The 27287-nt window shown below is 38.3% G+C and overlaps 2 protein-coding genes across 2 annotated transcripts; one reads left to right on the top strand and one right to left on the bottom strand.

Moving 5' to 3' along the window:
* Positions 1-818: 818 nt before the first annotated feature.
* On the bottom strand, positions 819-18253 carry LOC131682590 (store-operated calcium entry regulator STIMATE-like). The gene is made up of 6 exons (XM_058964197.1): positions 17422-18253; positions 16325-16469; positions 16145-16266; positions 2162-2349; positions 1985-2092; positions 819-1694 (listed from the first exon to the last, which is right to left on the bottom strand). The coding sequence occupies exons 1-6, from the start codon at positions 17561-17563 to the stop codon at positions 1440-1442; spliced, it is 960 nt and encodes a 319-aa protein (XP_058820180.1). The 5' UTR covers positions 17564-18253; the 3' UTR covers positions 819-1439.
* Positions 18254-18344: 91 nt separating this feature from the next.
* On the top strand, positions 18345-27164 carry LOC131682585 (cilia- and flagella-associated protein 53-like). Its single transcript, XM_058964185.1, has 7 exons — positions 18345-18493; positions 18625-18677; positions 18737-18913; positions 24585-24747; positions 24800-25228; positions 26599-26685; positions 26750-27164. The coding sequence occupies exons 1-7, from the start codon at positions 18443-18445 to the stop codon at positions 27113-27115; spliced, it is 1326 nt and encodes a 441-aa protein (XP_058820168.1). The 5' UTR covers positions 18345-18442; the 3' UTR covers positions 27116-27164.
* The last annotated feature ends 123 nt before the right edge of the window (positions 27165-27287 follow it).

Below are 27287 nucleotides of genomic sequence, written 5' to 3'. Positions count from 1 at the left end.
AGTTACGGAGATAAAATACCTTTCATATTTGAGACTAATGGGGTTTTTGATTGATTGACACCGGTGTAGTGGAGTGCACTGAAACTGCACTTTCTAGCAGAAGTGCAAAAAACTGGGTATGTTCTATTGACACTTCTGCTAGCAAGTGCAAAACCAGTGCACTCCACTACACCGGTGTCAATCAATCGAAAACTCCATAAGTTTGGTCGAATCGGTCAAGCCATCTCCGAGAAACCGATGTGACTGTTATTTTGAATTTGGATACTTCCGCCGGGGCTTCCGATGATGGAGGCCAATGTGGCCAAAGAGATTTTGAATGGCTGTAAGTAGCCTAGCACTACAATTCCAAACAGTTGTGGCCACATTTTGAAAAAAAATCACCTTTATACATTGATTGCACAATTTGTAAAAATCCGGATTTGCTGCGTAATCGTACTCATCAGCCTGTAATTCCGGAACCGGAGGTCGGATCCATTAGAAATTCAATAGTTGCCGATGGAAACGTTGTGCTTTTCATTTGAGACTAAGTTTGTGAAAATCGGTTCACTAACTCTGCGAAAAGTGAGTGAGATTGTAGTCGCATACATACAAACAGACGCACATACACACAGACATTTGCCGAACTCGACGAACTGAATCGAATGGTATGACACTCGGTTGAATAGTCGATTTTGAGAGCAATTGTTATACCTTTCTATTGAGAAAGGCAAAAATATCGAACATATGTAATGGAAAGCTCCGACATAGTGGTAATTCATGTTAGGTGTTTATAAATTAGTAAATGGGATTTCTTTCACTTAGTGGAAGTATGTAGTCACTTAGCATTTATATTAATTTTATTGTATTGTACAAACACTAGTATATCTTCTCCGCTGGTAATATAATCCCTCATTGATCTTTGTATATATAAAAAATAAAAACCGTTTCGAATTGTTTATCGCATTTTTTTTTTTGATATTTTAAAGTTGGTTTAACCTAGCTTATAAAATACATTTTTTGTTTGCTCCTCTTGTCCATTTTACAATATTGGTGATCCTGTTCGTTAGTGGGCTTTGTTTTGAATCAATCAGAATTCAGTTTCGAATAAGGTAATCACTGTCTGCAACTGGATTTTAGTTGAGCCACACAGCATCTGTGCTCTACTATAGGCATCCCGTTTTTGGTTTCTCCAATTTTCGTAGCAACCAATGTGTAAATATACATATAAAGATATAGACACACAAATATCACAAGTTTTACTCTCAGTGTTTAACAAGAACAAAAATCCTAGCTAATCTATTGCCTTGTCTTTCTCTTTGCTTCAACGATGAAAAATTATGTTCACGGTGCCTCCTTCCTTGGAGCGTTTTCGTTTGCTTGTTTCAATTAATTTCTCAGACTATACATCTCTTACTGACAAGATATAAAAATGGTTGAAGAAAGCAAAAACAAAACCTTCGCTAAATATTGATCACACTAGTTCGCTGTTGGACATTTTGCTTATTGCTAGGTGATGCTGCTGATGAGGTGAGAATGATAGCCGTGTCATCCATAAACGCCGCTGATGACGAGGAACATCCGTTGGATACTTGCATCTGCGACGACGAAATGGCGCTGCTTGACGATTTAAAGTTTAATATTTCTTCATCGCCTGATAAAAGAGTATCAGATTCTGAGTCATTAGGTTTGGTTTTTTGTATCATTTTGTATTTTACCTGAAAAGGGTGAATCGCAATTTCAGTTTAAATAGGTCTTTCAAAATACGAGCTGCAGATTTGTTTTTCTTTTTGGGGAGTGTTTTAAGTAGTCTTTTGAGTTATTCTACAATACTTTACAATTTTTGTCGTACACACAAGGAAATTGCCCTAAAAGCGATCTACTACAACAGTAACTAAACAACATATAACAGTAAATATTGTCATGTACAAAGTAAAAGTGGCAAGCTACAGAGACACGGTAGGAGTGTTCATAACTCATTAGTTTTTTGCTGAAAATGTCCCCTTACTTTTTGTAACAAACTATGCTCCCTTCCGTGATTATGCGTTGGACCGGTGCTGCGTTTCTTCCGTGTATGTCGCATCAAAAAGTTATCTGTTACCCAGAAGATAAGAATCTGAAACAAATCACAAATGAGCAAACATACGAAATCGATTTTCCACCATTTGAACAAAAAAAAACCTACATTAACGAAGAAAGGAATGACAAGCATCACCACCGCTAGCTCGATACGCGGATCTTTGAAGGGAGACAGGACAAAGTTTTTCACATTGTCCCAAATGTCGAGTTGAATGAACAGAGTCGTTATTAACTTAACGATCGCCATCAGTCCTACGTAGATCCAGGTTTGGTAGAGCCACGATTTGGGTGCTCCTGGAAGGTAAGCAGAATGATGTATCAATAGATAAAGTCCCATTTACTGAACGCCTTTCTATATACTTTAATATGATTATGAAAGAAGATTATTTTCGATATTCAATTTTTTAGTTATATCAGGCGTGAAATCAATTGGATGATAAATGGTTTCGATACATTGAAACCCTGCAGCCGTACAATCCTTGGACTACGATTAAGTATTAGTAACCTAAACTATCCGAATATACATACAAAAAGGTTGTGACGATAATTATTGCGATATATTGGATTGATTGGTAAATCAGAATGAAGCCAAAGTTTTACAGTAGTTTAGTATAAAATTTATGTCAGCTTACATACTTCAATTAAATTTTAGGATGAGTTTGACGCCCTCCATTAGAACTTATACAGTTGTTTCTGGTACGTGTTCTCTGTCTAATCCAATTCCTAATTCTTCCCTTTTCGCCTCTCTTTTGGTCTTATGAAGCTCGTGCTTCACATGGTTCAATAGGTTTCTGTTGGACGGAGCCCAAAACAGTTTAATGGTTTTCTGGCCTTCGGCACAAAGTTCACAAAATTAACCGCATACTACTTCTGCACGATTAGCTATTCAATTCGTATTTCAACTTTGTTTCATTAGAATCCGACACTAACTTAGTAACAGGACTAATCTACGTGATGTCCCGAAAGAAAAAGAATACTGACTAACCCGATGAGAAATAATGAAGTCTAAACATGGTTTGAATTTTCTTTAGTGGAGACAAATTTAGGTAAAAACTACTTTTTCTTCACTAAGGAGAAACCTATAACTAAATTAGCTATGAATTTGGCGTTTCGACTTCGTCTCATCAGAATCCGACTCTAACTTAGCGACAGGAAATCACGTTAGACTAGGGGCTTGTTCAGAAACCCAAATAGTGTTTTTGTTTTTAGAGCTAGCGTCAATTCGGCGCTAGCTTAGTCCTGCACTAAGTTAGTGTCGGATTCTGATGAGACGAATTCGAAACACAAATTCCATACTTTATTTTGTTATAGGTTTTATGCCCTGACCGCGCAAATATGACGTAAAACAAGTTTCCCCTTAGTGGAGAAAATCTAGATTTTACTTAAATTTTTCTCTTTACTAAGAAGAAATATAGTATAGTGCACTCCTGCATAGTTTTGGAGAAGTGCCATGAAGCCCAATTGGGCCAAACTAACGGCACTTTGTCTTATAAATTTCACAGTTTATGCTGCCTTTGGACACAATAGGTTTAGTGCGTTTCTCACCAGTGCATGTGGCCTGTCAAATCAGGTACATCAAAGTAAATTTCCACAGCTTCACCCATTTGAAATGGTCATGAACAGCAAACTTCTCCTTACCCGTGACACATTCCTTTTCCGGCAACTGCTTCAAATCCAATTTTTATGCAGGTTTCATCATAAATTGTGCAGCGCCGGTATTTCGTTTGCAGTGACTTATAGCGTTTCTAGTCGCATTTATCGCTTCTGCTGGCGTTTGACCCGAATCGGGAGATTCAGCACCTTGTACGCTTTTATCCCACAGCGTTTTATTGTCTCCGGATGAGACATGGCGAAACATCAAGTTTCTTGGTCAAGTGCAGCGTCGAAATGTTTGGATTCCAATTGAAATGAGCAATCAACGCTCTCTCGGTTTGTTTGCACGTTGTTGCCAGTTTTCGTCCATCTCCGGACTTGTGAGTCACTGCCCTCCATTCATAGAACCTTTAAAAGCTCTTAGAGACTGTTTAATGATGTATAGACACATTCCAGCGTTAGGGGACAAAGGTTGCACGCATTATGCAACTGTTAACAGCTCGTCGTTTGAAAAATCCTGCGATGTACGCTCAAAAAACTTAATTGAATACTTTAAAAGCCCTAACACAACGTTAATGTTATGGGCTCGATGTTTTTCAGGTTGTCATTTCATTCTGAGAGGTGAAAATGTCGCGTTAGGGGACAACAGAGCAAAATATTGATTTTCCAACCTACATTTGTATTTATCAAAAAACCTGCTCTATCTCAAACTTTAGAGCATCCATTTGTTCTAGGAATTTGATCATCGATAGTCACAGAACAATACTGTATACTTAGATTTTCGAACATTCATGAAATTTTTTTCGCGCGGCCGTTGCAAACGCTGCGTTAGGGGACAACACCAAAATGAACACAAACGGTCGCACATGCAGTGTTGTCCCCTAACGCGACTGAAGTGTTTGTTGAAGCTCAAACAAAGCGAAGTATATTACCTCTAGGACCTATAAATAACTCAAAATATAGATTTAAAATGCCAAACTAGATGTATTTCTAGTTTCACCTTCATGTGTTTGACAAATGATATTTAGAAATCAAATTAATATGGATTGAGAACAGGCCACACCGCACACCACAGTGTGGCCCGGTATAGAAGAGATTGTAGACCACAATCGCCACTTTTTAATGGTTCGAAAAAGGTGGTTTCAAGTTGTTTTGGTAAGTTGAATACATTATTGATATAGGAAAATATATGAAATAAAATTAACTGTTTATTACTCAGTTGACTCAACAAATTTGTATTTTGTTGACCAAATAAGTTTTTTCAAGCTATTTTAATTTTTGTTTTTTGACATTATAAAATCTTGAAAATTAATTTGACTGTTGATTAGGGCAGATCAAAAAACGTCATCAGGGTGATTCAATATTTATTTTCTTGTTGCGTTAAAAATAAACAAATTTGACACTGAAGCAACTCAGCAAAGGTAAGACTGTCAAATGATTAAACACAGTCAAGCAATTATGATATTTACATAGGGTGGGTGCTCCTATAGTTGAGGTGTACCAATAGTTGCAGTAGTGGGTTATACGCCTAACTAAGGTACCAACCACCAACACATATTTTTTTATCGATTCATGGTACTAAAATTATGCGACAATAAAACTGTTATTCTTGAAATTCGCTCAAATAACTATTGAAAAAAAATGATTTTCTTGGAATTTTGAGCTCCCTTGCACCTATAGTTGATATAGTGTACCTATAGTTGCAAGTCCCATAAGAAAGCAATGGGATTTGCAACAATAGGAACCGAAATTAACGATTGCACCACTATTTGTACATGTGTTCCTATAGTGGTACAAGCGGTTTTGAATACATAAATTGGTTATTAAACCATCTTTATATTTTTCCTATGAAGTGCGGACTGAAAGCTTTCGTTTAATGTATTAACATAGGTCTATTCATCGATTTTTTATCAAAAGTTTTCCTTAAGTATGCGACTATTGGTACAAACACCCTACTGTATATAATGTCGCGAAAAACCAGTAATACGGTTGAAGTAAACATTTCTAAATAGAATATCGCCCTTTCATCAACCACTGGCGTTTGTTCAACCGTTTCCACTCATAGATCTGCAAGAAGACACTTAATAGTGATGATTGCGGAAATTAATTAAAATGCAGCCGTTTTACGCAATTTTTGAAAAAGAATGGAAAGACGCAGCTTTTTGAAAATTTAGATATATTACAGCACAAAAAAATCGTTAAAAATCTGCACACAATTGCGGTCTTATGGGTCAGCTGGCCGGCTTGTCACTAAATTATTTAAATGATAAAAAACTGGAGAATTTTGTGAAATTATATCTTTTATTTGCGAATTCTGAGATATGCGTATCCTCAGGATAAAATTTTGACTTCAACGTGCTAGGGTAACCAACCAATTTTGGACCCCTAGAGGAAGTGAAATTACGTGAACGTCAAAAAATGTTTGCTTGCCTATGTTTTTAATGCAATACATGCACGAGTCTGCTCCAAAATTACTGTTCTTGAATGAAAACTGCCAATGGATGTTTTATACATTGCCATAAACTCGAAAATGACATTTCTTCACAGCATGATTTTTTTACATTTCGGACCCTTCCACACTAATTTGGACAGTATTCCAAGCATATTTTGGACACACTGAATGTGACTGAATATATTTTGGAAACAGTGAAGTTTTTTCTACTAAACTGACCTTCTGACTCGTTCTCTTTGCAGTATATTTAATGCATGAAAGAAGAACATAAGCAAATCAGTGACTGCCAATCAAAAACGGTACATTAATCTTCATATGGAAGGCTGACTGAATAAAGTATTTTTTAGTTCTATCATTTTGAGAAATAGAAAAACTTTCGGTACAATTAGGTTACTGCAGACTTAACAAAGCAGCATTAATTGTTATGCAATAAAGTTAACAATAATATATTTCGTGTAACAATTCATCTGTAGCAGTATTATGGAGTAACTCAAGTGGATGGTAAATCAAGGTTCAAAGTTCGTTAGGAATCTTCTTGTACTAAATATTAATTTTTAATTATTTTGTTTACGAGGTGGTTTCTTGTTATTCTTCCTAAGCTCAGTTTTTCTTTGTTTCTCTTCCTTTACTTTCCTTTTTTTCTTCAGATTTCGCCTTGTGGTATTCAACTGTTCGGCGGAATGTTATAACAGCAGGACTACGTCGCTTGAATCGTGATGTTCCTGTTCGTGTGAGTGTTTCAGGCGATTCTAGGAATTCAGCAAGCACACTCTTATTATCATTATTTAACTGTGATATGTCTCTTAGATTTGTCAACATATAGCTCGTCGAATTCAACAAATTCGAACTACAAATGTTCTTCAACATGGATATCAGAAGTCTCCTCTTTGGTCATATTACGGTCTTCAATGAAATATTCCTCAATCGTTTGATTTTTGACATCCATTGGTTTGAACATTTTTAAATAATTTGACCGAAAAGCGAAATTTTTCACTTTTTGATTATTCTAATTCGACAAACAAATAGATGTCAAGAAAGAAAATCGAGAGGTGTCCAAAACAAGTTGATATCAATCTTTTAAGACATATTGTGGACACCATTTATTTAAGATTTTTTAGATAAAACATTACGAAGAAACCTTTTCAAACACGTAACATGCATAATACCAAATCAGACAAACTAATTAAATCAATAAAAAAAATTATAATTGTACATTAAAATCCAATTTGAAGATGTATCATTTCCACCGGTTCCTCTTGGCTATCGTTGAAACATGAAACGTTTTCGGTGATATTTTTGAATTCTGTTTAATTTTAAACAATTAGAGATGAACTAATGATATTGAAACTTAATAGACAAGCCAAGGAATGTAATTGCTGCATCAAACCAAACAAATGCAGAGAAACTTGGCAGTGTAGGAGGCAAATACATTAACAGGGTCCAAAATATGTAGGGGTCCAAATTAGGTTGGTTACCCTATAAGTTCTTTGATAAATTATCGGTATGAAGCAAAACATAAATTATTTAAAGAGTACGCAGGAGTATATCTAGGAAGAATATATGTTTTACTTTATGCATGAAAGCCGCTCTTCAATTTAGTCATAACGTCTTCCACAATTTTTTTTCAAGGGTTCCTTGTAAGGGTTGTTCAATATGTTTAATTTAAGAGATAAGGATTATATAAAATATTTACCACACCCGTATCAACTCTCGCAAAACGTTCAAGGAACTACCCAGCTTAAGGTACTGTTTTTAAGACTGGCACATATGTTACTGTTACCGAACATCTCAATTTGAATTTATTCGAGATACTGGATATTCTATTAGCAGATGCTAACGTATTCCTAGTAGGTCTAAGTTGGATAGTAGGAAAATATGATGAGCATTTTTTAGCATGTGAAATTAAAGAAAAAGGCGATAAATATTGTATTCACAACATTAATGCCATTGATGGCCCTCCGATAAAGCCACACTATATCAATAATAAGTGGTATTTCCGTAAAAAACGAGATTTTAATACAATGGACCACTAAGGAAATTATGTAGATTGTAATTTTAGGTATTTTCGAAAGTTATAGCAAATCTTTGTTTATGAAAATCTAATCAAAAATCTTTCAAAAAAACCTTTTCGCATATTCTACAGTTTTTTTTCTATTACAGCATTTAATTGGTTCCTAAATTGGAGAAATTTTAAAGTGTATATGCGTGAATGCATGAATAATAATATTGAAATATATAAGCAAACCTAATGACTTAATTATTATTTATTTTTTATTTCGATTATAGAGGTTTTAACCTTAAGGTCATTCGCCTCTTCGGTTTAGAAAAATCTCTTATGAAAAATTTCTAACGCTATGTGCGGGGTCAGGACTCGAACCCAGGTGCGCTGCGTACAAGGCAATCGATTTACCAATACGCTATGCCCACCCCGATTTAATTATTATTCTTATGGTTTTCATGTAACAATACAATGAATGATATCTGAAGCCTAATATTGAATATATTCAATTGTTTTGAAATGTATAAGTTTGATGTTATGATTTTGTTATGTTGTGTATCATAAAATTTATTTTAATGACAGATGATTCATAAAGGAACCGTCATAGCAAAAATTTGTGTGGTTTGCCAGATACAATCATTATGAAAATTTATTTTCATGATCCGCCTTCTCCGCTTTTCCAAAAATCTTCTAAGTTCTTTGCATTCAAAAGGACTTGGAATAAAAGCAGATTCTTGAGCAGATTGCAAAATCCGTGCGAAAAAATTGTTCAAAAAGGCTTTTGCCTTTAAAAGGACTAATTTTCGAAAAAACCGTGTTAATTGCGAAAATTGTGCACAAAAACCGTGCGAAAAAAGATGGGTAGGTAATATCAGAGATATAACCGAAGTGAAGTAGAATACACTTAGGCTGGTAATTCGAATGCTGTAATTTTTACTATTTTTTGCATTGTTGCATTAAATTTAGCTATCAAGTATTTCTGTTATATATATATGCAGTAGGATCAAAAGGCATTCATCTAGCTGCTTCATTTTAGAAGTAGGCCACCTTAAAGCATGGAATGTACAAACAAAATAAATTAAAGGCCTAATCGGATAACAAATACTATTTGGACTCACTGGAAGTTAAACTCACTCCAAAGTTAAAAGCAAGTAGAAGGGCATTTGCGCGTGGAATGTCAGTATTGGACTTTCAGGCGAATGTGCTATAAAATAATATATTCAAACCAACCAGGTTTCATCGCAATAACCCTGCAATTGTCACGTATGATAATAACCGACAAGAAATGTACTGCCCATAATCGCAAGTCAGTCCCATGTTGCAAAACAAGCAGCGGAGAAAATGCCGATTGAAATTTTTGATTGGTTTTTCTTTTCTATGAGTGTTTTTTATATTGTAAGTAATATTTCTCAAATCAATGTGATAAAATAACGTCTACCTACTGTAAATGATATAAAACCATGAAAAATATTGACTATATATTGTAGAAAATAGCACGAGACTCTTATGCGGTTACTTTTTGTGATAGTTAAAAAAATAATCGCACGTTAGTCCCATGTCTGAGCATTGTATTAGGAACTCACACAAGTTTATTTAGTAATGACATTACTGGAACTGTACGAAAATTCCGTCATTACAAGCCTAACACGACCATTAAAAGTGACATTACTGCTCAGTAATGACATTACTAACACCTCGTGTAAGGGCCCCTTTTGACAGCTGTTCGGTTTGAGTTAACTGCGCAATTAAAATTTATTCGAATCAGTTCGCAAAAGTTATGTTGTTATCGCTTTGAAGTAGACAAGTTGAACAGTTCCAGAATGTCTGCCTTGGAATATTTGAAAGCGTACGGTAGTGACGAGAGCTCGGAAGATGAATTTTTTGGATTCGAAGCGGTGCAAAACGAAAATGAATATTTTTCTCAAGGTAAAAATTTCTTCAGAGAAGCTTTCGGAGAATGTTTGCCGCATGGAAATATACAAGGAAATTTAGAAAATGACAGTTGTGGTTTTATGGAGTACGATTCGGATGGTAGTTTTTTGGAAAATGAAGCGAATTTGAAAAAAAGAAAGACAAACAGAGTAAATAATAAGGAGAGGACAAAAAAAGAAATAAGCAAAAATCTTGTTGTTAGAAAACGAAAATTGGCGCATAAAGTAAAACGTATCGATTGCGGATGCCGTAGAGAATGTGGTAATAAAATTTCAAAAGATGATCAAATGATTATTAATTCACAATTCTGGGAATTGGACGATACAGATCGGGCAAGCTATATACGGGAAAGAGTTGAGAGAATCTCTGTGAAAAAGCGTCGTTCAACGAAAAGTCGTTTAGAACTGAAGAAACGTAACAGCTACAGCTGTACTTTAAAGGTAGGAAACGATGAGGTAATAACCGTGTGTCGAAAGTTTTTTCTCAACGCGATTGGCTATGGAGAGCATTGCGGGTAAAGTATTCTTGAATACACTATTAAGTCTTGTTTAACCTTTTCAAATATTTCTCTAGAAACATGTTGTACCGTTGCACAGATGCAGACGTGGAGTTCAAGAGATCTACCTCAAGACGTGGAAAGCATAAACGCGGCACTGCCAAACGTGAAGCTGTGCAAGCTCACATTTTGTCGCATAATCCTACTATATCGCACTACCGGCGAGAACATGCGCCCAACCGTTTGTATCTGCCATCCGATCTTTGCGAGAAACGAATGCACCAAGAGTTTTCAGAAACGTGTAACATGAAGGTCAGCTATGCTTTCTACTGTCGCGTTATGAAAGACATGAACATATCACTAGTTAAACTAGGACATGAGCAATGTGAATGTTGTGTAGCTGCTATCCAACATCGCAAGCAATCCGGTCATCAGGAGCAGTTGACAGAACAAAATTTTTCATGCGCGGTATGTGTAGCATTTACACAGCATATACGTGCGGCCGGCGAATCACGATCAGCATATCGGGAGGATGGTGAAATCGTTTCACCGAAAACAGTAGTACTAGCTGTGGATTTACAGAAGGTTTTAAACATGCTGAGCTGTTATATCATAGTTTAATATTCATGCATTACAGGTCATTCAGATACCTCGATTGGAAGGACTTAAATCCGTGGTTTTTTCACAACGACTACTTGCTTTCAACGAGACATTTGCTCCGGTAGGAAAGTATTCACAGAAGTATCCCGTCATTGCGTGTGTTTGGGATGAAGCAATTAGCGGTCGGTCGGCAAACGATATACTTAGTTGCTTTCATCAAGTCCTATTAAGATTCAAAGATCTGGACAAGGTTACACTGTGGTTGGACAATTGCTCCGCTCAAAATAAGAATTGGAACTTTTTCATTCATCTCACTCTATTGATTAATTCATCTTTAGTCCAGTTGAAAGAAGTTGTTCTTAAATATTTTGAGTCGGGTCATACATTCATGGCTGCTGACAGCTTTCACGCAGCATTTGAAAAAGGAATGCACCACGGCGGGCTTGTTATTACCACACCCGATTTCATCTCTGTCGTCGGTAAAGCCAAAAAAAATGTTGAGGTGATCAGTTTGTACCCAAACGACTTTTTTCAAAGCTCAATAACAGCTTCGCAGTACACACTGAATTTATGCAGGCCTCGTCCATACATAGAAGCCATAAAAAAGGTCGTCTTGAAAAAAGGAAGCTACGAGTTTGAATACAGCAGCAGCCTTGGTACAACAGCTCCAATAAATCGTTGCAATCTTTTTTCGAAGAAGCAGCAAAAGCTGGTGATTGATAATTTTGATTTGGATAAAACTTTAAAAAGACGAAAATCGCCTTGTGGAATCGATAAGGATCGTAAAACGACATTGCTGAATACATTACGTCCGCTATTAGACGACACAAAAGCAGATTTTTGGACTAACCTTCCAGAATCGAAATAAGATGTAATAATCGAATTACTGTCTCCCACTACTTCTTAAATAAACAAAAATGTGTTGGAATATCTTATTTCCTTTGTTCGTTTTGTTTTCACATATATTTTTTTTGCAAAAAAAAATATTTCAGCAATATTTTGTTGTGCATGTAAAATGGGACTGTTTTCCGGTTATTTTCAACATGGGACAAACTTGCTTGTGATTTTTTTAATGTTTTTTCAGAACAATTCTCTTCTCTCGTATGTTTTTTCTGAAACTAGATGTAAAAATGTATGACTTCCAAAGAATATCTCAAAAATGAACGAAAGTCACATGGGACTGACTTGCGATTATGGGCAGTGTAGTATCAGGACATTACTTTTAACGGAGCAATTCACTTGTAGGGCAGTGAAATTCGCAAACAAAATAATTAAAATGAAAATCCCGTTTCACGTTTCCCAGTTTGCCCCCAGTTTCAAACCATCAACAGAAACTTATATCAGTATTCAACAAACCAATATAATCTCCTTTAAATCGTCAATCGCAGCCACACTACCATTTGCTAGAAGAAAGCTAATAAAAGAGCACATTCCTTCTCAGTGCACACTGGAGCGTGCGCCGTGGTGAATTTATTTGAGAACGCCACACATAATTGAAAGAGCACGGTCTCTCGCACTCAACCACCCCATCGCCTTGAAATTCGTTTATTTAGCTCCGAAAGAAAGAGCGTTCTGTTATTTCTGTGGTCTGTGATCATTGTATGCATAAAACTGGCGCGTCTGTACATCATTGAAATGATGCCTGGGGGCAGTCATGGAATATATTGCTTCGACTACTACGAGGTCAGAAAGCAAACTGCCAATTTTTTTTTCTTATGTGCTGTTTTTATATGCGTATCGCGGTTCATTGGATGGCAAAGAGGCGGTCCTAGCAACGCTCGCTGCTTGGTTGAATTGTTTGAACTAATCAGCGCTGATAATTACCACTCTCACAAAATACATTATTTTTGTTATTTATAGTAATAGTACATTTTACGGAATCAAATACAATATACGTGCACATATTTCCGATGCAAAAATATAGCGATTTCGATCAGTACCACTGAAGTTATTCGTTTTTGAAAACTGGGAAAATATCCCAGCAGTAACTTTGAAACTGGACCCCTACATTGAAACATTAGAAGTATTCTACTTCAAAAAACCTTAGTGTATTTGAAATAACCGCTAACGTTGGTAAATGCTCTAAAAACCTACCAAACTTTTTGTCAAAATGTGCATTCATTTCGATTTTAATACATGAATCAACCCCTATGTTTGAATAAACCGGGAAGAAGAATACAAGAATACAAATTCAAAAAACTACCCATGTTTGAAAGAAGGAATCAATCTCTATGTTCAAGAAAACCGATTAACCCTTGTGAAGGCAAGCTAAAATCCTAACATTAAAGGGCAAGCCGGGCCTCTCAGGCCCGTCTAAATTCAAGCTCCTTTTTGCCGTTCTCATATAGAAAGATTATGCAATCGGTCGAAATTTCGACTTTCTAAACGAGACCCACAGGGCCAAATCTCTTATACCATTCGACTCAGTTCGTCGAGATCGTAAAATGTCTGTATGTGTGTGTGTGTATGTATGGATGTATGTATGTGGCAAACAATCTCACCGATTTTTCTCTGAGATGGCTGGACCGATTTGTACAAATTTAGTCTCAAATGAAAGGTGCAGCCTTCCCATCAGTCGCTATTGATTTTTTTTATTGATCCAACTTTCGGTTCTGGAGTTACGTGTTGAAGAGTACAATCACACAGTAAATTTCCATAGAAATTGATATCACCATGATGTCCAAATGATGCAATATATATTAAAATATGTGCAACATTACTTGGCTTTGCATGTCTATATCATTAATGACCCACCGAAGGCACTTCGACCACATTGGCCAGCTATGGAGGTTCTTGATGCCCCGGGGGAACTTACTAAGCTCCTAAGATAATGTCATACATATTTCTCAGCGAATTCTTTACCGATTTTTACAAACTTGGTTTCAAATGAAAGGTACAGCATTCCCATTGGCTGCTGTTGAATTTCTAATTGATCCAACTTCCGATTCCGGAATTACAGGATGATGAGTACGAACACGCAGCAAATCCCGATTTCAGCGTATAAGGCGATGGATGTAAAAAGGTCAACTTTTTTCCAAAAGGTGAGTACTCGGAAGATCACGTCGACTGTCGATTGGTTCTGAGATCCTTTTCGTTTGAACACGACCAATAAATGTTTCTTGGTTGCTATTAATTTCTTCTGATGCATAACCGGAGTACATATTCATATTTTTCTGCATCAGATTCATCGTCGGAAGCAATATCATTCACATCTTCTTCCTCGCTTTGCAAATCAGTTTCGGAATCGTCTGCTGTTGAATTTTCTCGAATTTCTTCCATTATTTCAGATTCTTTGAAACGATTGAAAACATGGGCATATCGTCTCATAGCCATTTCAATTTTTGTTGCTTTTAGATCCTACAATTTGAATAATTACGACAACTATAACACAAAGAATAGACAATAAAAATAGACAATAACGACAGAGATAGGTTATGTTGTATCCAAATAATTGTCAAGTAGACCACAGTGGGTGAAATAAAAGTATTTACCCAAAAAAAATATGACACACGTCATTATCGTATGCTATTTTTACATTTCTTATAAAAGAAATGTATAAAATTCGCTCAAACTTTCAAGATTTTTTTCTTATAAAAAAAATAAAAAGATAAAATCAATCGAAACATGAAAAAAAATCCTGCTAATATGAAGATGAACTCATAAAAATGTTTTTTTCAGATAAATATTAATGTATAAAACCCGTGGTATTCCTAGTAAATATTGCATGCACACCGGGCCTGCCAGGCCCGGCTTGCCTTTTTGTGCATGTAAAAAATTCAAACATAGCTGCGCATCACTCCATAGATGAAAATTTCACAATTCTTTATTTTTGTTATAGATTTCAAAGCTACTTATCAAAATTTCCATGCCCAAGCTTATACTGCATACACATTTTTTTGTAACTAAAAAATTGTAACGTGCCGGGCCTCTGAGACCCGGTTGCCTTTTTGAGGGTTAAACAAATGAATAACAGGTTTCCTTTCGAGAGCCGCTTTCGACATTACATCCTCAGCAGCTTTACACTGTATCGGTTCCGTTGCGCAAACCTATGCCTTCATCACAAAAAATGAATAAAAACATTGACTTCTCTGGGGAATGGGGCATTCTGGAGAATGGCTATTCTAGGCAATGGCATATTCTGGAGAATGGATAAATGGTGAATGATATTTCGACTTCGATGATCGGAACCTGTAAAAGTCATTACCGTGTGAGCGCCCTCCGCTTTAGTACATAAGTATACTCTGAATTCAGTGAAATCCGAGTTTGGGATATTACAATCATATCTCGCTTAAATAAGAAAATTAGTAAGAATATTGATTAAATCAAATATTATTCCAAGTTTCATAACAATTTGGAACTTCAAAACGGTTTGGGATTGATGTCTCATTCGTCCAGCTTATATAAAAATCCAGGAAATTCTATTTTTGGGGTGTTCACTAAAAAAAACTTGAAAATCATGAAAAATCAATATCCAATTAACACCAACCACCGAACAAACGTGATCCATTAAAGCAACGAGTGGGTGTAAATCAAATGATCGGTAAAGTTCCGTCAGACGACAAAGTCAATCACAGCATTTACATGAACTTGCTAGAATACAGGTGTGTGAAAAGTACGAAGCTTTTCACAAGATTCTGTTTATCGCCTTCTCAAGTTGCCAGTTTCTAGGCGGCACGCGATCATAATTGCTAAATAAATAGAAATGCACCTAACACAGCCGTCCGCCAGCAGCTGTATTTCAATTGCGATATTTATTCATCTCTTCCTCTCTATCTCTTTCTTCTTCGAGGTTTTGCTGTATATACATTCAACATACATTAACGTAGTGTTCAATGGTTCCACTTTTATAAATATATAAAATAAAATTTTTGTATGCGAAATCAGCACCAGCGTCTTAGTCTAGTACATAGGTGATGTCTGGCAAAACAAATAAACCAAATTTTCAATCAGCTGATCACAGCTCAAGAGAACCACTATTCAAAAATTGTTGCTTTTTTCTATCAACGAGTAGACTTACCATATTCTCCAAAGTTGATCGCGTCCCACTTCTTTTTCCGCGCTAAATACTGACAGGTTTTAATTCCAATATAAATGATGAACAAACCAATCGTGGAATCCAGAAGAAAGTTGATAATATACCTAGAAGTGAATTAGTTAAGTAAATGTTTTCACCTTCCCAGTCGTTGATCCTATTTACCAGGTACAGGGATCCCCCTGGAATAACGGGGCTAAATACACGTTAGTCATGTGAATCACTAAGGCTCCAATGCCTTGCTTCGATGTGTCGTACCACCATGTTTCCCAGGAACGTCTGCTGTATAATGGCTCGCAGAATCTCTTTCCTGTGGGATCAAGGACAGAATGCGTTAAGTTTCAATTGTTTAGTCTGTATTAGCAAATAAATGTTCCTTTGGCTGATTTTTAGTTTCCGCAGGATCGTAACACTAGCTCTGCAATTGTACGCTGCGAAGTCTGCCGAATTAAGATCACCCATTTTTTGAATGGGAAAGAGTAGCAAAGAGTACTTAGTAGCATGGGGCGATGTTGTATGCAAAAGAGAAAATTGCAGCGAATGATTTTTAGTTCAATTTGACTGATTCTATAACTATTCAAAATTTGGGACCAATTGAAATTGACTCGGCATCTCGTATTGTGTTTAAAATTTATATGGAAGTCAGTATGGGAGAACCAACCTTTTGAGCATTTTTTTCTAAAACCCAGAGTTCCTAAAATATATAATCAATTATAAGTAAATATGCATAATTCAAGAAGTCCTCATCTTTGCCGGTGGTAATATGTTGTAAGAATTACCTAAAAATCTATAGATGTCTAAAGTTCGATAATTCTATTCAATTACCAAACAACGGCGCTTCAATAGAAATCTGATTTTGAAACGAAGTAATCCTAGATGTTAATACTTAGAAGAATTTGTTGATTTCATAGGTGAATGTAAAGTTTCAAACTGAAATAACTAGAGACCCTTAACGGAAGCAAAAACGTATAAAATATGAAAACAAGTTTCATTATGAAAAGGGATAGTTTAAACAAATTTAGTTTGTCTTCCTTCGAAGCAGTTGACCGAGCATTCTTATAAAATTATTCAATTTGTAGCGTTTTTTGAACGAATTCATGGGAGCATTTTACTCGTAGTTGCTGAGATTTGTTTAATTACCGAAAAGACCACATTACTATTCTTCGTGTTTTATGCGTTAACACGTTGTGATCTTTTTTTAACCTACTTACAAACTATTATATAGCAAAGAAATTGTGCTTAGAGCCTGGAACCCTACTTACCGATCAGACAAGTGAAGGCTAGCGTCGCCAGAATACCTTGTAGAAACCAGCCGAAAAAGTCGGTTAATGCATCCTTGCTGCAGTGCAAGGTGGACCATTCAGCGCTATCCTCGCCAACAGCTGCAAGCGTCGAGGTATTCATTTGGTGTGGCGTTGTTGTTGCGGGAACTGATTGCCTGTGTGAATGCTTACGGGGTGCTTATTATGTATGCACCATGTAAATATGCAGTTAGATAATTTTTCTACGAAGCTCATTCGGTACGCTCTTTTGCCTTTTTCTCTTATTCGCCGTCTAAACTTTGGCAGATTTAACCACGAAATTAAACAAAGGTTGCAATTTTCTTCAAGGATGCGAATGGCAGGTGATGGTCACACTTTCTAAATGCTCAATGATTATGGCAAACTAATAAAGAACCATTTGGGCCCTTATTTAAACACTGTTGACTGTGGTATTGCTCGCAATTATTTTTCTCTTCTTTGCGAGCCTGACTTGGTCACAGACGGCACAAAATCGTAGACGTCACGCTCGTCAGTTTCTAGCTGTTCTTCTTTTTCTTGACACCCTTCCTCGTATCCAAAGTCCCAGACTGCCTTCATTTTTCTTGGCCTGAAATGATCCGTATTGACGATCTTCCGATCGTACTGGATAGTTTAAGAAAAGCACCTCATTTCAGAGCTAATCACACACTATTTATTTCCACTTTTCAAAAATATTCGGTTTTGATGATTCTCTCGGTTCGAATTAAATGAAGAAAAAATTACGATAGGTTCTCCTCCTCCGTTGTTTTTTTGAGAAGAGCACTATACAGGAATTCGTTCCATCACGACAGACTGTCAAACTAGATAGGTATAGAACTGTCTCACAATGATGATTAAACTTTTGCTGCATAGGCGTATGGAAGCCATGGAGACCAGCGGGAATCAAGAAACACTTGGCAACGAGAATAATTCTATTGATAGTTATTGACATTTCTTGTTAGAAGCCAGAAGTATTGCAGTGAAATAGCTACTTAGTGAAAAAATGAACATATTTTACCCTGAAATTAATATAAAAAATGAGGTCAAAAAATTGGTGAGTAATTGATATATAAGACATGAAATTATTTTAGAGAATATTATCAAGAAGAATCACTGTTTGCATATTAAATATGCAATTTTCTAGCTTAGTTATAATCTCTTGTATTTTATTCCAAACCATATTAGATGGACGCCGCCGACCAGGCGTACGATCAGTACATGGCCGAAAAACGAAAAAGGTGTGTCAGGCCAATTGAATAACGCAGGAAAAAATTCATTTAAAAAAAAATCGTTGCAGATTGAAGGCTTTATTGCAAGCTGAAGAAATACAGCAACAGAAGGAAGTTCTCGAAATACTTAGCAAACAGCAAAATGAACAACTAAGAGAAAAACAAAATGCATTGCTGGCTGCCAAGCAGGACAAAGAGCGTCAAAGAGAGGAATTTCTAAAGAACAAAATGATTCAGCTAAAAATGTATGTAGGTTTTTAGAATTAGAATGCTCGGCAATGTTGGTATGTGACTAGGGATAACGGACTTAATTAGTTTAAAATTCATGTCTTCAGCGTAAATTGACGCATATTTATTTTTCCCCAGTCTATTGGGTCTAAGTGTCTGTACTGAATTAGGCTGTGCACACTGACGAAGTCGACATAATTACTGATTTACTGTGAGCCGTATTTACAAACATTGCTTCACAGCTTAATTGGCCTGTGTACGCAGACCAGCAAGTCGACATAAATTGACTTTTACTGTGAGCCGTGTTTACCAACATTGCTAAAGCAATGTTTGTAAATACGGCTCAAAGTAAAGGTCCATCTTATGTCGACTTCGTCAGCGTGCACAACTACAGACACTTTACATAACAGACTTGCGGAGAGAAAAACAGTAAAATTAGCAACCATGAATGTAAACTGGCATCACGGAAGCTCCCATAAGTTTTGCATGGGCTTCCTCTTGTACTTCCCCTCTCAAAACCATCATGCTCGTTTGGCTGCACTTTTTGACAGTCCGTTTGGCTGCATTTTTTACACTTCGCTAGTCTGTGTATAAAATGTCTGTATGCACAACTTAATGAGGCTGTGCACGCCGACGAAGTCGACATAATTTTGACTTTTACTGTGAGCCGTGTTTACCAACACTGCCATTTAGCTGTGAAGCAATGTTGGTAAACACAGTTCATAGTAAAAATCAAATTTATGTCGGCATTCTCATAATTGTGTTGAATATAGGGCTAGTCTTTTGTAGGGTTTTGACGTCTTACACGTAACGCAAAATACATGGTGAATTTCTATTTTGATGGAAAGAAATGCATTTAATTTCGCTGATTTTTTAAAATGCATCAACCTAATGGCGTTTTGGCTTGAACGTTGAAACCGAAACTGAGTCAGGTTCTAACCCCAACCGCTGTCAGTTCATACATTTTGACAGCAGTTGAGGTTAGAAACTGACTCAGTTTCGCTTCAATCAAAAACGACATAATACTCTCTAATCTCTATCCATGGGATGGGAACTGCGGATAATTTTTTTCTGTTCATCTTATTTGACAGTTACTCTTGGCCCTCGTCCTGACCGCATTTGACCCAGTTAAGCTCAGCCGGAAATGAACCGGAATTCTGACTGGTTTCAGTTCTTATTCCGGCTCCAGTGACACAAGCCGGAATACGAACTGGAACCAGCCAGAATTCCAGTTCATTTCCAGCTGAACTTTACTAGGTATGTTTGTCGAGATTTGTTCTCATCAGCTTAAACAAAACATCTCTTGCAGAACATCACGCTTGATTAGGTGTTTGTTCAGGAACTCAAATCGTGTCTCCGAATTTGGAGCTAGCGTCAATCCGACGCTAGCTTAGCCCTAATAACGATCGCTTCGACAGTCTTGTAATCTGAACGATAATAAATATATTTGCATATCGGTCTGAACTTAACGAAATGTTCACACGCACACATAAGCAAGTTGCCATCTGATCTTAGCTTCGGCCGTCTTTCGTGGTTTATGTCCCCTCGTTATAGTTTCTGTGATTCTGTGTGATTCTCTCCCACAAACACATACTTGCATGTAGGGAAGTGAACGCGGGATAGATACGGAGTTAAGGAAAAATCATTACAATTACGATTTTCGATTGATTGATACCGCTGTAGTGGAGTGCACTGGAACTGCACCATTTTTGCACTTTGGGTTCCATTGACACTTCTGCTAGAAATTGCAAAACCAGTGCACTACACTACACCGGTGTCAATCAATCGAAAATCCTAAATGTAAACTTCGATCAACGTATTAGTGTCTGTTTGTTTATTTCTTTAGATTATAGTCGTACACTTATAATGTAGAGGTACCATTCACATACAAGAATGTGATCGGAACATAAACACAAATATCGCAGTGAAATGGGAAGCCAAACAATAAAGGAACCATCCATAAACGACGTAGCATTTTTTGAGTGATTTTTAACACCCCCCTCCCCCATCGTAGCATTTCGTCACAAACCTCTAAATACCCCCCCTGATAATTACGTAGCTTGACGGTAACTCTCCCCCCTCTTGACCCCGTAATTTTTTTAAAAAAATAAAAAACCATGTTAGTTATTCCCCTTTAAAAAAGCTACGTAGCATGACATGACCCCCTACCACCCTGTCGTCACACATCATCACAAAATACAAAACTCCCCCTCCCCCATATAATGCTACGTCATTTATGGATGGTCCCAAAGTAAATAAAGATATTGTCGCGCTTATAATAAAATCTCACATTGCGGGCGTCTGAAAGGCGCATCAAATATATCCGCAGTTGCTCCGCAAGCCGATTTCAGTGGAGCCACTAGACAATAAGACAGTCGAATATAAGCGAACTATAGGAGTGATAATCAGTCTCTATTGCACATGAATGTAGAGGATCTTCTCTTGCAAAGTTTGTTTATTTTTCTACTAGCTTTGTGCTTTTCAAAAGCTTCAAAGAAAAAGCAGCCTATGAATTTATATAGGCGGCTGTCACGCGTATCTGGACTGAGCTTTCATATAATCGCATATCGAGCGATTATCCTGGTGGTGTGTCGTCGTTCCCGGCGGTGAATATGACTGTACGCTGACTGAGAGGTCCAAGACGAAAGAAGTTCTCCCGATACCGATTCTTATTTGATTTCAGTACCACAACTTCCGGTGCCATTTAGCACCGCAACTCCTTTAAGCCCTTTAGTTCTCTTCTTGGCCATTTAGCACTACTTCCTTGATGATCCATTCAGCTCCTCGACTTGTTCGCGAAAAACTCGGTCTAGTTCCCGACGATGGACCTGACCTACTCCGACAGAGAATTCCCAGGCGAGAGAAGTGTAGTGTATTGTCAGCCACCTGAAATATGATAACCTTAGGTAACGCATAATGTGATCTAGTCAATACAAATAACACAAGAGCTGGTCCCTTTCGATACTGTCCGTCAACGATATCACACGTCTTTTGATTAGCTCCGGCAGAACTTTACAAGTAGTTCTCCCGAGATCGAGCCAATCAGCTAGGTGCCAAGGTCAGTTTGGCGATTCTGGTGAAGCAGGGTGTCCGGTGCACTAGTGCGCCGATGACCCGCGACTAGTGGTTCTCGTCGCTGTCTACTCAGTCTAGTCTCCAGCGGTGAATCTAGCTTACGCTGACGAAGAGTTCCCTGGCGAAAAAAGTTCTTCCAATATCAATTCTTCTTTGGTTTTCGCTATATTTCTATTGGAACAACCGGTGAGGTGCCGTGGTCGGTCTGGCGATTCCGGATGGAGCGTGACGTCCGGTTCGCTGGCGTTTCAACGAATCATGCTCGGTGCTCTGTTGCAGTCTACTCGACTAGTCCTCGGCGGTGGATCTAGCATATTCCTGCGGAGAGTTCCCTGGTGGTGATTGCTCTACCGAAACCGTTGCTCGATGTCCATTTCGCTGCGAGACGGGCATGATCTATCTATGTTTACTGCGTTACACGTCTTTACGTCACTTGTCATTCTGTAGGCTACATTATCCGGATTGATGTCCGGTCGTCCCGTTTTAAGTAGCTCCCTACGCGTCACTTCAAACCTCGGACATTTAAATACTCTCCTCGGACATTCAAAGACTTCAAACCCCGGACATTCAAAAATGCTCCGGCGTCTCCTCGACGTTCTTACACTCCGGGCACAGTGTTGACGTTGCGTACCCACACCGATGAAGATACTCCCTCAGCAACCGTGGCTCGGCAGGAGCTGTTTCAGGTGGAATTTCACCTCTCCGTGCTTTCTATTTTACCCACGTCGACAGGTTTGGATGAGCCGGCAGGTCCACTTTCCTTTCTCCGTATTGTCCCATTCCTGCTGCCACGTCACCATCGAATAGATTCTCATCATCTTCCTCACGTTTCTGACGTTGCATTGATTTTAGCACTTGTTATCCTCCGTGAGGGTGATGCGGATGGGGATCATCTCGGCGATGAGGCATACTGCCTCCGGTACGCAATCGCAACTCGTACGACCAGCAGTCGAAGTGTCCTGTTCAGCTTTTCGCGGTTCCACTTGGTTTTCAGCGCCGCACCCTAAGCAGGAGCCCCATATCGCAGTATCGATGACGAAACACTAGATAATGGACCGACATTTCGCTGGTGTTATCAACGTAGTTGTTAAAGCTCAATCAGTCGTCGATTATCACTCCAAATTGCTTCAGTGCACAGTTCGATGCAAGCACATGCCCTTCGACGGTGATCTGTATACGCAGTTGCTGTCCAACAACAAATCCGTCTTGTGGTGAGCTATTTGCAGCTTGACCCGTTCATCCAGCTCTCGATCGTATCAATTGTCTCCGTCACCGACATCTCCATTTCTTCAAGTGTCTCACTCATCACCGTTAGTGACACGTCGTACACGAAACCCACGATTTTCACTTTCTTTGGCAGCCGCAGTGTTAAGACCCCATCGTACATCCCATTCCAAAGAGTTGGACATAGAATGGAGCCCTGAGGAACGCCCGCGGCGACTCGCATTGCCTTCTGCTCTTTGTTCGTTTGGTACAGCAGTGCGCTACTCTGGAAGTAGCTCTTCACGATTTGGCTCATTTTTATGCCACGCTGCGGAATTGGTCTATACGAGGCTGGATGGTCCGGTGACTTCCCTGACTTTGGCAGCAACATCAGTGTCTGTACCTTCCTCATGTCGGGGATTACCATCGTCTAAAGACTTCAGCAATAGCATCTTGAACATGTTCGGATATGCCAGGACAGCAGCTTCCAGCGCCACGGTTGGTATTCCATCCGGACCGAGGGTTTTATTTGATTTTAGTCACATCGACGCTTCTTTGAGCTCGTCGTTAGTCGCTTGCCACTCGGCTGTGTTACGTCCTTCTTCTTCGCCGTACGGTGTCGGTGACCAGGTAGTTGAATCGTGATTCGGGAAGAGACCCTCAACGATTATGTTCAGCTTACCCGGGTATATTTCAGCTGGTGTTGACGTCTTCGTCATGACGACTCAGTACGCGTTCCCCAGGGATTGGCGTTTATTTCTCAGCACAGCTACTTATGTCAATTGGCTTGCTGAGCTTGATCTCCCGTTTTGAAGAGTCCCCACCTTCTCGAAACATCGCTTGCGCTCCTCTCTCACTCTCCGATCTTGCACTCTGAGCCCGCCTTCTGGCTCAGCGTGCAGCTACTCATTTAACCAGTAAGCTGCACGCCGTCTACTGCATGGCCCTAGTTTTCGTGACATTGTAACGTACCAAGCCGTCACAATCGTTCTTGTTACATCAGCCGCATCAATGTATTTGATTCTATTGTTCGCCGAAGTAACTCAACAAAGAAGTTTACGTTAAAGGCTTTTGTCTTCCACTTCAGCTTGCCGGTAGGTGTCGAGGTCTGCTGCCAATTTTTTACTACAAGGAAATATTCTCACAAGATAAATTTTGCAAATGAAATTTTAAGAATATCATTTAAAATATTAGACAAAAGACATTCTTCAAAATATTTCGGTGGGGGGGAGGGTTGTCTCAGACTAGAATGATATGTTATTCGAAGAGAATAACATATCATTCTAGTATCTTAAACCACTTCTATTTTTTATTGGGGGGGATTACATACATTTGTTATTATAGATCGATATGGAGTCTATTCTCTATGTTAGTGTTCAAATTCGTTGATCGACATTTTTTCCTTCACAGTCAAAATTGTGACGAAATTCGTACATATATTCAACAAAAATATCACGAAGAATCCAAAAGATGCCAGCTTGCTCAGATAGCGGACAAACAGAAGCAAAATTTATCCCAGTTGGATGAAGATCGCCTTTGGCAAAAAGTGCAGCAGAGAAGCTACGAACTACAGGTTTACTGAAAAACTAATGTTATACGTTATACTATTAATTATAATATTTCAGTTCGAACGTGAATTGGAAGCAAAAAGAAAACGTATGTTAATGGAAGAAAATACCTTACAGGAAATTCAACAGCAGATCAAAGAACGATCGCTTAAAGCCAAACAGGAGAAAGCGGAACTTCAAGAAGCTTGTTGCACTTCTCTACTATTTTCCGGACACGATAATAAACTAATACAAATTAAAAAAAGTGACCTCGCAGTAAAGCTTCGTGAACAGATAGTCGCCAGCAGAGCACTTCAGATGAAGCGTGATAACCAGGAACGCGACGTGGTGAAAACGCTGAACGAAGGCATGCAGCGCGAGTTAGATAGTGAAAAGGCGGCACGTGAGGCACAAAAGCGAATTCTGAAGGAGCAAATCGATCAGCACCATAAGTATTCCAAGCAAGTGCAGAAGCAGCGTCAAATCGAGGAAGCTAAACATGATAAGGTTAAGACCACACAGAATAGATATTTAACGCTTAAACAAAATTCCTTCAACAACCTGAGACAGAGAAAGAAAAAAATACGAAATTAAAGGGCGCGAGTGAGCACAAAGAATTTGTAGGAGCGAAGGATAGAACTAAACGAATAGGAAAAAGTTCGTCAGTTGTGATTGACTTTGAGTGAGAAAGTTATTCTTTTGGGACGTCAGGACACGACACTTTATAAAATTAGAGAGGGTATTCCATAAAATAAGTCAGGATGCTGTACCATTTTGTAATCTTAAAAAAGGCTAGTTGACCCTCAAACGAAAATTTAAGCAAAATGCATGAGGAAAGGGATATATTTGTGCAGACTTACCGCTCAACCGTCGTGACTTCCTCGCGTGTCTTTCCTGGGCACAGAGGATCTAGTGTTCGGCCCAAACACACATCTGCAACTTCCTCCTCATGGGACTCTTCGTGAGTAGTTTTAGTCGAACCAGCAACTCGTTGCTCAGAAAGTCTGGTACCCCATTCCGGTGAACCAGGAACAATTTCAAAGTATCCTGCTCCACTATTCGGCTCCGATCGGATTGATTGAATATATCCTGGCATATTTGTAGCACCGCTTTGATTCCGGTGGCACGGTCCAATCGTTCAAGTCACTTGATGCACCGTTGTTCGTAACTGTTGTTTTTCGAGATGGTCATCCTGCATGTTGCTAACCCGCCGGAAGTCGCGCAAATGGCTTACTGAACGAGCAGCCGCAGTTGCTTTAAGATGATGTTCAGAGCAGCATGCACTCAGTGCACTAGCGCGATTTCCGGAAGGTTAAGGCTCAAGTTACCTTTTTTGAGCATGTGTTAGAATTGAACGCTTGGTAGTATGGGTAGTTTATGAATTGTATTCAGCTTTGCCACCGGATTATTCATTTAAACCTTTTTTAAAGAAGAATATCAGTCGATTTATTATATCATCACGATTCAAAATATACAAAATAGCTGCTAGAAAAACTATCGGCTTAGCTAAATGGTGCTTTTGAAAAAAGTGGTTTAAACACCAAAGGGGTGCAAAACTGGGACTCCGTCAAGGGCGCTGGACGACCACGCTACGGCTCTGAAGGTGAATGCCGAAAGCAACAGATTGGTCTCGAGTGATGTATCGGTCATTTAAAAAAACGGACATCTATAGACTAGAATTATCAGCCACCAATGTCCTTTGTTAGCCCGGAGCAGCGTTTATTGTATCGCCATAATATAATAAAAACACAGGACTGTCCGATATAGACTTCATAATAAATGTTCAACGGTTTCAACGTATCTTGGGGCTTGGTTACTCTGCGTGACTCTTGCCAGAGGCGTTAACATATCCTAGTAATTCATAATTTATGTTTCAGTTAATCCATGAAGCACGCCAGGAAAGTGATAAAGCAGCAATAGATGTGTGCAAGAAGGCAATGCAGAAGCGTTGGGGACTTGCTGATGTAGGATTAATTTGATCACAAAACAATTCAAGCTTATGATAAAATATCTTTTTCGTCATTTCAGAAAGTTTACGATATACAACGACAGCAAATAGCGGAGATGGAAGATCAACGACGCCGTCAACGCGAACAGAAACTGCAAGAGGGGATACGTGAACGGGAAATGTATGAGCAGTATCATCAGGCAACTGTTGAAGCGGATAACAGGGCAAAGCTAGAAGTGAAGAAATACCGCGAAATGCTGAACGAGCAAATTAAATCTTCCGCCTTGGAGAAGGAACACTGCAAACGTCATGACCAAATGCAATCAAACAAACTATTCGAAGCCAACAAACAAGAGCTCGACTTCGTGCAGACCTATGTAAAAGGATCGTTTGAAACCCACTTCATGAAACATCCTAATATTTCGTTGTTGAGAAAAAAACACTAATCATATAGTTAATATTAATTCAAAATTTAATTTTGATTTATAGTGCGGTTTAAAATCATCATAATTCATATGAATTGAATGGAATAAATTCGTCCCTCACGACTCAACAATAAAATAACTAAGGTTAAACAATAACAAAAAAAACTGAAACAGCTACACCTAACCCGAAGAA

Source organism: Topomyia yanbarensis, chromosome 2, assembly GCF_030247195.1.
Source record: "Topomyia yanbarensis strain Yona2022 chromosome 2, ASM3024719v1, whole genome shotgun sequence".
Taxonomy (NCBI): domain Eukaryota; kingdom Metazoa; phylum Arthropoda; class Insecta; order Diptera; family Culicidae; genus Topomyia; species Topomyia yanbarensis.
The sequence above is the reverse complement of the archived record's forward strand: the minus strand, read 5'-3'. Positions and strand labels throughout refer to the sequence as shown.